The 10,125-nt window shown below is 38.9% G+C and overlaps 1 protein-coding gene across 1 annotated transcript; it reads right to left on the reverse strand.

Moving 5' to 3' along the window:
* Nucleotides 1-2,570: 2,570 nt before the first annotated feature.
* LOC116261178 (protein HIGH CHLOROPHYLL FLUORESCENCE PHENOTYPE 244, chloroplastic) lies at nucleotides 2,571-8,982 on the reverse strand. The gene is made up of 8 exons (XM_031639809.2): nucleotides 8,708-8,982; nucleotides 7,712-7,947; nucleotides 6,515-6,613; nucleotides 5,335-5,529; nucleotides 4,600-4,692; nucleotides 4,384-4,479; nucleotides 3,591-3,731; nucleotides 2,571-2,926 (listed from the first exon to the last, which is right to left on the reverse strand). Exons 1-8 carry the CDS (start codon nucleotides 8,865-8,867, stop codon nucleotides 2,750-2,752), a joined length of 1,197 nt encoding a protein of 398 aa, XP_031495669.1. The 5' UTR covers nucleotides 8,868-8,982; the 3' UTR covers nucleotides 2,571-2,749.
* Between the last annotated feature and the right edge of the window lie 1,143 nt (nucleotides 8,983-10,125).

A 10,125-nucleotide genomic window follows, 5' to 3' on the forward strand; every position in this document is an offset into this window, starting at 1 on the left:
AAATGTATGGAGCTATAGGATTTGCAAATGGATCAGATTTGGGCCGCATCTTTTGTCCCACAAATCTGAGCCTGCATTTGGATCGAAAGAAAATAATCTGTTCAAGTTAGAATCATGCAGTATTGGTGCGAACAGCTAGCAAGGGTTTAGATCCTAGTTTCGGATCAAGATCTGTAAAAGCAATACCAAGATCAAGTAGAGCTTCCCAGTTTTACTGCACATATATATATATATATAGAGAGGATGTAACCAATATATTTTATATTAAAAGAAGCAATAATGAGGGGATTAATTATCGAAGCTTTAGATGACTTCTCATTGTTTTTGGACTTCTGACTTATTGGTTGCTTATTTTTTTAGGGAATTGAATATCAATGTTTGCAGGGCGGTAACTGAGGGAGGAAAGAAAAGAGAAGCGATCTGTTGGATTCCTTATTTGTTCAACACGTTTGGTTGAACGTCTTGGAAGATGGAGACGAGTTCGGTGCTGAAAAATGGACGGCGTACCTGCAGAAAGCAACTCTTGAAGCGTCGTCATCCCATGGGCCGCGTGTCCGCGTCTTTTGCTGCAATGTGAAAGCCGCCTCACATTTTGTAGTAGGTAAAAACGACGAGCAGCTTTCAGCTTTTCGACCAAACAATTTGATCGGGCATTTTCTCCTTGTTTGCTCGCGAATCTGCCCGTCAGCCGTAAAATTATTTAATTGAGTGTTAGCCCCAGCCGGCAGAAGATTCGATCGACAGAATCGCAGAGTCTGGAGATTGGTTGAGGCTCTTCAACTTGATCTTTTTACATTTTTTTTCTTACAATATTGTTCGTTTCATGTATTGGGAGATAATATATTTATGTTATGAATTATTATTGGACAATAAAATCCGGGAATCACAAGCGAAGTCTTTAATGTTCAACTACAAGATTAATTATCCCAATGTGCATCAACTACCACAATGCTTCTACTGATCTACTCTACCTTTGGCACATGAACGTAATGCCTAGAGGAATTGATATGCCCATTCGGATTAAAATTTCCAAAATATTGAAACGTTTTCACCAAACTGAGAATCTTGTGACTATGGCAAGCTTCACCTAGCTTGGAAGTCGCCATGAATGTTTATTGGCATATCTTGATAAAGAGGTTTACCTAAAATTTTGCCCGTTTGTATAGCTCTAAAGCCATGTCCAGAAACCTAGTTTCAGCATCAATTTAGTTTGTGAAAAATGATTTGGGTGGTAAAATAAGATTTTGATATGACACTACCAAGAATGGGTGTGACTAAAAGGCTCTTGATGAAAAAGTGAGAGAAGAAAAAACAACTTTTTCTGTCATTTCTTAATGGAAACAAGGATCAGCATCACCAAACACTCGTGTTGGTCCCTTATTGCCCACAAGCTTTTGTCGCTATGCGGTTGAAGATCATTACCGAGTGGTTGAGATGGTTTGAGTACGCTAACAGGTGAGACATTTTCTGATATCTGTGATTCCTGTTGCAGTTTGATTTGTTGGATCTGAATCTAATTAGTAATTGAGCTTACAATTCCCAAGTGATCGGTTATGCGAATCTGAACGCATATCAAAGTTCCAATTAAGTTTTATTTAGTGTCGATCCAAAATCGAATGAGACTCCTGGTCCGAATAGGCAGTATTCAATTAGTGGAATCAGGTAACAGCTACATCCAATCTGAACAAGTTCCACTTTCTTCTTGTTTTTAATAAAGTAGGGTGACCCCCCAGCCCGATTTCTTCGGCATCCAATTTTCTAAAATCCCAAATCATACTAATCAAATTTAAATTCAGTATAAAATTACAGATAGACAAGTAAAATTATGTGTGAAGAGGTTCATGGTGACGGAGGTAGGATCAATCATCCTGCTCACCCAATTTCGCGTTTCTGAAATCTAAGCCGACGTCCAAGCAACATCCATTCAAACGCCACATGTCGAACGTGTTCAGACCTCTACTCTGGGACTTTTTTCTCAGAAGAAATCGAAGAAGACTTTTTATCACAATTTTTTTCTTTTTCTCCAGGCTTCTCAAGGTTCAGGAAACAGTTGTCTAGGTGCCTTCTTTTCTGGACAACTCTCTCTATTTTGACAAATTTCCCGGACAATATCCTTCTTGTGGAAAGGTTAGTTTTGAACCATAGGCAGGAAGCTCGACAGAAATTGCAGAGCCTTTGCATCTATGCGTGTGTATAGCATTGCAAAGGGAGCAGATTCGTAAAAGCAAAACGCATTAGAGATCAGATCGAAGTCAGTTCTAGTACACTAGAAATTAGCAAAATTCTCCAACCAGATCCAGGCCACTAGAACTTGTAGTGCGTATGTGCTTTTCTCTGTGATGTGTGTCTTTGAATGTAGGAACGGGAGTCATGGAGAAGAAAATCACCCATTTTTTCATGACCAGCAAGTGCTGCCGTCGACCAAGTCATGCATCACAGCATCAGGATGATCCCAACATTTGAGCAACCACTCTTCATTATATAGCAGAACGCCACTCATTGCCTTACGGCAAAAGGACTTCTTTGTTCAACCCATGCCGTCGGTTCAACTTGAGATGCACAAGCCAATCTACTAGTAACGAACACAGAACCCTTCACGATTAAGACAGGTTGCTGCTGTAATATTCAAGCGTTAGTACAAGAAAACTACGCGAGGAAACGGAAGCTCATTTTCTTACTCTGACTAGTTACATGGTTACAATGGTACTCAGCAACTCCATGAACTCTACATATATCTCGTGTATCCCTCTCAAAAGTAAATGTCTGTTTGCTTTGATTGTGCTTTGAGATCTTTTAATTTTTTCAATATGTTAGTGAAGTACTCCTGCAGATATCTCTCTAGAGTGATGATGTCCTTTGCATCCACGCCAAGCAGACTATATGTCTCGTTCATTTGAGCAGTGAAAACTGTGTTACTTGAAAGAACCTGAAAGGTGAAAACATGATGAACAATAAATTTGAGATGCCATAGTCATGCTAAAATTTTTCATGAGAAGATTGCTTCTCGGTATTGTCATCGCACCAACATGATTTTCAGTTCATATTCACGGTACTTAACAGAGAATTTGACCGTCTCCAGCAACATTGGCCCCCAACTCCCACATTCCATGGTGCATGTTCCTGGCGACTGCTAGTGGGAGCTAAAACCTTCCTAAAACAGTTTTTTACACTGAAAAAGATGCCACCATCTCTTTAAATATTACATGAGAAACATGACACAAGATTTACTCCTGTAAGCTTCCAGCAGGAATCAGGGTAGTGACAAGACCAATATGTCACATCTTAGAAGCACCATATGGACAATGCTAGGATCGCCACGGTCTGATCCACAATGCAGCCAACAATGAATTCGAGGGGAAAACATGCAATACTCTTATGCAGACTTGCAGCCACACCTATAGACATGTTTCTTTGTGTCAAGATGTGTCCAAACCTACGGTTATGTGTCTGTGCATACGTGTGACTAACAAGATTGGTAGGTGAAGATGCCAACAAGCCAGACATGAATCAATGCCACACAAGAAGATCGAAGATTTTTCTTTACTGCTTTGTGTCTCATAAGGTAAGAAGAACTACGTGTTGAACATCACCTCAGAGAATGCAAGTCTGTCAGCAACATCATTTGTCCACTGGAAAAACCGAGTGATTTGTCGAGTAAGCTTCAGAATGGAAACAGGAACAGTTGTCACATTGGCATCTTGTCCAGCAAGTCTCTCACATAGAGTTACCACCTACAAGTCATTTACTTCCGCAACATAAATAACTCACAAGTACATATTATATTATTATCAAATCAAATATAATAGTTACCACCTACAGATTAATGCTTTGCAGTATAAACAATTTTCAAGCATATACTATTATACTTCAAACTAAGTACAGTACTCCAGTGTGCCTTGGCATATGAAAAGGTGGGGATCCCCCAATATACATTCAGTAAATATGCATGCTACAAAGTGGCACTTGATACTTAAAGCCATGGATGCTTTGCAGTAATGGAACCCAAATAACTTGCAAGTTGCAGGCACTCAGGCGGCACAAGAATAAAGGATCTCTACTCAAATTGCAAATTCCAATAATCATAAATTGTATACCATATTCATAACTTTGTAACACCTCCAAGCCAAAATAGTATGGAGAACCAATTTTGTACACACCCAAATAGAAATTTCCTCAAGAACATGTGGTGACTAGACAAGTTCAGTAGTGGATTATCATTTCATGGTTACAGAACTAAATTAGATAAGCAGGATAAATTGAAGAATGAAAGAATATATCAACTATGGATCCATCAGGACAGAACCATTCAATGCACTATAACCATGGATGGATTGAATATCTCAACAGTTCTTGTGCAGCAAAATGGAATATAAGTATGTACACCTCCTGGGTTGTCCATGCACGTGGACCAGCAAACGTCAAAACCTTCCCATCAAGTTTTGGATTTCGCAAAGCTATAAAGGTTAGTCGAGCTATATCCTGAAAGAACAGAATTCCCTTTTCAGATATACAAATCAACACAAGTATTCTAATCAGAAAAATACCGAAGGTAGAAAAATGCACACATGCTGATGCCACGATCTTAAAAAAACAATGGACCTGTGTATCCATGTAAGCAATTCTTGTGGGTGCATCAGTTCCCCAAACAGATTTCTGTTCTAATATTGGTACTGCATACTGTCCAATTAAACCCTGTAGAACATGGAATTGGTTAGAAGTAGTAAACAATATGATCTTGAACAGGATGGATAATTGAATGCTTCTCCTAACAACTCAAGGCATGTCCCTACTTTGCTGATACAGAAGCATATTGCAGCCAACCCAAATTTCACCAAAATTTTTTATAAACGATGACATTGAAAGAGGTATTGCACGAGATGGATAAAAACCAAAAATGAGCAGGATGTGATGCAGATTGATGAAAGATGATATATAATGTGTGAACTCAGTCATTGTAGAACAGCTCAGTTCATAATGCTTTGTAGGGCTTACCACTTTGAAATACAAATTCTTGATGAAATCATCATTACCAACAATGGAAGAACTAACAATGTGATGCAAAATAGATACGTGTCAGAAATGGAAATAGCGCAATAACTACGTTGACAAGCCTTAGTAAATGTTTTTAAATTTTTTTGCAACACAGCTCAAATTTCCAAGTTATAGCATTTTCATATGCAACATGGTGTAGTGTTTTTCCATGACATTTTGAAGGTTTATCTTGGGAGGCATAATTTTCAAATATTGATTATATCAAAAGTCACAAGCCATGAACTTTGTATAACTGAAGAGGTAAAACAAGATTTTCCAAGGCATCTTTAACATAACAACTACCTGCATGAATCCACATAATCGGATTGTAATATGATTTAGACCCGAGTCTTGAAGATATCTCTCTGTGCATCGCTTGATCTCCATTAAAGGAACTTCTGGGTGCATGTCACAATTGTGAATTGAAAAGAAAACATACTTTTGAATTCCCATAGCCTTTGCACACTGGATAAGAGAAACTTTTCCTTCCCAGTCCACCTAAGTGCAACAAAGAGAACTCACAATAGTTAATTTTCTATCTCATGAAATTCAAAAAAGAAAAAAAAAAATCTTTTGCCTATGAAAACAGTGACTGAATTATACATTATCACAACAAAAAGCATATAGACATGGACATACATGCTTATGTACATATATATAATTACACACACACACATTATACGTATAATTAAGACAACGTATATTTCATCAGCCAAGGGAAGAGCTGTTCTTTACTGGGGGTATTTTGTCATTATATGTCAAAAATTAATGTTTTTTGTCAGTAGGTAGCTTTTTGAGAATTTATCTTCAAAGTTGAGCACCTATTTATTAACTTTTAAAGTTGAGTGAAAGTTGAGTGGTGATTTGTTATTTACTCAAACATTAGGTGCCTTTTTTTAAATAAAAAAATGAAAATAATCAAATGTATGATAACTCTATAGATTGTCTTCATTAGTAAAGTACGGTTCCTTCACTGTCTTGAATTCGGGATTGCAAGTCTTCGGCAAAAGATTCAACAGAAAAACTGCATAAATTCTTGTTCAGGCTATGTCAAAGTTGAATTGATCAGGTAAGCAACCATAAATGTCAGAAGACTCAGAACCACACTAGACAAAAGACACATTACACAAAATCCCCCTGCAAGATTGAAATCTGAGGCTCTTAATATCATACATTGTCTCCAATATGCCTCAGCAATGGACAAGCAAATAGACTGTTTCAACTCAGATATCTAGAATGAAGCTTACTTTCAAGATACAGCAAAGACCAATACATGTTGCTTGTCACAATAAAACCATGGAGAGCCGAAACTTTTAACTAACCACTCTAAAGGTACTCTACCGGCAACAAGTTCACATGAACAGTGAACACAAAACCCACAGGCATTCACAAACAACATAAAAATTTTAAGCTTTTATGGCAATGTATATTCCTACCTGAGCAAATAACTAAAGCTGAGCCAAACATTATGAAACATACGTACAGTTTGAATTGGTTCTTCAGGTCTGCCCGTGGCACAATCTATTATAGTGTGGACACCTACTAGTGTAGCTGGTATGGTATCTGGCTTGCTTAAGTCACCCTGCGTGTTGGTCCCCATGCAACTAAGTAAGTAGATAGAAAAAGAAAGCTTAACAAATAAAATTCACATGAAAACATCTTGTCCTAAGGAAACTATTACCTGTGGCATCAAAGTAAGGAAGAGCTTACATGCATAATCTTCCTTTATGATATAAGAAAATAAAACAGTTGACCCATTAGGGAGAAAAAAAAAAGAGAGAAAGAAAGGAACATAACTGACTTTTCTCTTGTCCTGCCATTTGTGATGATATTCTATTTTACATTCATTACATTCCCCAGCCAGCAATTCTTGTGCAACTGAATGTACACATTCTACACACACACACACATGCATATATATATAAACCACAAATGAAATAGTGATGCCATTGATTGACATATTTATAATGGATATAAACGTCATTGTCACCCTTCCCAATAATATGGCACCAGAAACATAACAGCATCAGCTGGAATATCATATCACATATCTAGTCAAGCTTTACTATCACCAGAATATGAGTCTCTGTAAGTGCTAATTACAGCAATTTTGTAGGATCCATGCACTTATGGTTTTTATGAACATTATGCATCAGATAGATCAGACAAACTTATGAAACTGTGCTGAAGTTCTGTTGGTGCTGCAGCTGGCCATTGAACATAATATTGCAGGAGTAGGACAAAAACAAGAATAACTGCAACTTTAAACGTTGCATCCATAAACTCAACCTTTGTTTTTTTTGGGTGACAAGGGTGAGCCCCAACCACCAATTTATTCTGAGAGGATTGCAGCTGCTTAGAAACTTCCCAGTTTCTATCAACCTCAAGGTGCTTGGAGCTTAACTTTCTCTGTCATATGATTGCGTGGGGATGGGAGGGTGGGGGGAATCTACAGTAGACTAAAGTTGTATTAGAATGTCATGTTGCAAAGCAGGTCTGAACTTTAATTCTAAAATACCTCTGCTTCATATGAAGGAATTCAATGTCAAGAAAATGCTTCTCTCATCAGATAAAAGCAGGAATAAAAATCAACACCAAGCTGCTGTCAACAACACGAGAGAACTGATTTGCAAAACTAGCAGTCCTCAGAGAACGAAGGGTTTGGCAAGGAAAATCTTACATTCACTATCGTTGCACCCCAATCTCGAAGGAAGTCAGCAGGAGTTGGCCGAGGTCTTACAAGACATCTGACATCATAGCCCTCGTCTAGTGCCCTCCTAACAACCTGACGTCCCAAAGTTCCAGTGGCCCCAACAACAAGTAGGCTTGTTGCTCTTACAGGAGTCCCAGATGCCATGGCACTTGGTGCAGTTGTCTGAGCATTACATGTTATAGAGGCAGGTCTAACAGGCCTACCTAACCAAAAGAAAATCTGGGATAGTCAATTTAACGACTGCTAGTCTATAAATGTACAAAGGACGACCATAAAAAGTTCCAGACATACAAGATATGCAATCATCAATCAAACAAGCCACAATGCTTCAGGTCAGCATATACAAGAAATCAGCGTACTTCCAAATCAGAGCATTGATATAGAAGCAGAGGAGATCAGCACATCAAACGCCCTCTGGCTCTTGAGTTACAATTCATATGGAATCCGTATGAAGAGTGAATTAGATCATTTAGGTCATGCATATATAAATTACACATAGGAGATAAAAGCAATTGAAAGTTTACAATGGAACTGAGCAAGAATAGATCATTGACCTTTCACAATCATAAAATTCATGAACCACATAAAGGCAAAACAAATTTTAGTTACACGGCATGTCAAATCTTATCGACTCTTCTTATGCACTTAAAACACTTTCTAGCCGTTCACATGGCATCTGGCAAACATATGTTAATCTCGTCCTACGCATCTGCACAGGTAAACTCGCAAACCAAACAATGAGGCTCTTAGCACTAGTGTCATGATTCAGCAATTGGGCATTGAACAACGTATACAACAGAGCATGGCACAATATTAAGTTAGGTCGGCCGGGAGACGAGGCACGGCCATCTGCCATTTTCTCTTGCTTCATCGACAGTCAGTTACGACAAAAGCAAACAAAGAAAGGTCCCCTATAGGTGGTGCCACCGCCAGATTTTAAGAAACAAGAGTTAGTGGGCGTACCTGCGCATCCCGAATTGGAGATGAGGGACTTGAATAGGGCAGATACATTGGAATCAACTTGTCGAATGGAGCGCCCCCAGAAGACGGAAGTGCCGCGCCGGCGGGAGAGAGAGCGGGCAGTCGACAACTGAGGGAGAGGAACACTGCAACTCGACGCCATTAGAGACACAGAGAGAGTGAGAGAGATAGAGAGAGAGAGAGAGAGCGCGCGAGAGATCAAAATCAAGTTTGCTTTTGTGAGCAATCGTCCAACCACGTCGCCCGTTTTCCTTCCCCCAACGGATCAGTTGATTACGTCCACGCTTCGCACTGCCGCTGGATGCCTACATAATCGGGTCAGATTCGGGTGGGGTCAAAATGTTATCAAAAACCGATTCATTTGGATTTGGACTTGGAAGTCAAATTAGATTAGTTGAAAGAGATTCGGATCTAACTAATTTTAAAAAAAATGGATTTTACCAATTTCGAATCTGACCCCACTTGGATCCAATATTTGTCACTGAATCGAACTAATAGCGTTTGGATTTGCTCTATATCCAACCCGAATGGGAACGACGAATGCTATGGAACTCATGTAGGCTACTCTAAAAGAAAGTTGATGTGTTTGCCTTTTCTTTTTAACTATTTTCTCATATATGACGTAAAACGACTTATTTTGCAACAAGATGCCGGACTCAATATTTCTGTACCTAAGCATTTGTTAAGGGTGTGTTTGATTGCCTGGTTAAATAAGTCTAGGGATGTTTTGATTAAGAAAAACATGGAGTGCCGTACTATATTCACACAAACACATGTCTTTTAGCCAACATAACAAAAGTGTGTTCCCGTATCAAGGAACAATGATGTGTGGTTACTGAATGTGTTTACATCATCTTATTTACTACGAAAGTGGTTAATTATGATTGCTACATGTATTTCAAGACACTGAGAATAAATGGTTAAAATATAGCACTGAAATGAACTTAGCGCATTAGAAGAGGAAATATAAGCTACATTGGAAACGATTCAAGATTATACAAGGAATCATTTATTTTCTTAATCAACTTGGGTTGATCGATTTTAAATCCCGCTTTTCACAATATATGTATGATGAAAGAGGCTATACGACAACTTTTTAAGTTTTTAAAAAGTCATAGATAATATTATTTTTTTATTAAGATAATAGCGATGAAGGAAAGTGGGCATTCTGTGGGAAGACACGTGTCACTCACGTGAACGGCCCACAAGTACGAGCGCACGTCCTTCTGGGCCCCGTTGTTGGAAAGCATCGCCTGGCTGACGTGGCAACTGAACCAACCACAAGCCCACAAGCGTAGTCATCAGCCACGTCGGACGCCACTCCCACTCCCTCCCCGCCTTTTTCCGCCTTATCCGCATCTCGTAGCCCACCTGCCTTGCCACGTCATCCTCAACCCGAT

This window comes from Nymphaea colorata, chromosome 9 (genome assembly GCF_008831285.2).
Source record: "Nymphaea colorata isolate Beijing-Zhang1983 chromosome 9, ASM883128v2, whole genome shotgun sequence".
In the NCBI taxonomy this organism is placed as follows: domain Eukaryota; kingdom Viridiplantae; phylum Streptophyta; class Magnoliopsida; order Nymphaeales; family Nymphaeaceae; genus Nymphaea; species Nymphaea colorata.

Bases quoted from the DNA above. Each gene is read 5' to 3' on its own strand.
- LOC116261178 (XM_031639809.2), bottom strand. From the start codon at position 8,867: ATGGCGTCGAGTTGCAGTGTTCCTCTCCCTCAGTTGTCGACTGCCCGC. The intron at 4,480-4,599 runs GTCCATTGTTTT...CTGTTCTTTCAG, and splicing joins TTGCTTACATGGATACACAG to GATATAGCTCGACTAACCTT. The intron at 2,927-3,590 runs GTGATGTTCAAC...TTCACCTTTCAG, and splicing joins ACAGACTTGCATTCTCTGAG to GTTCTTTCAAGTAACACAGT.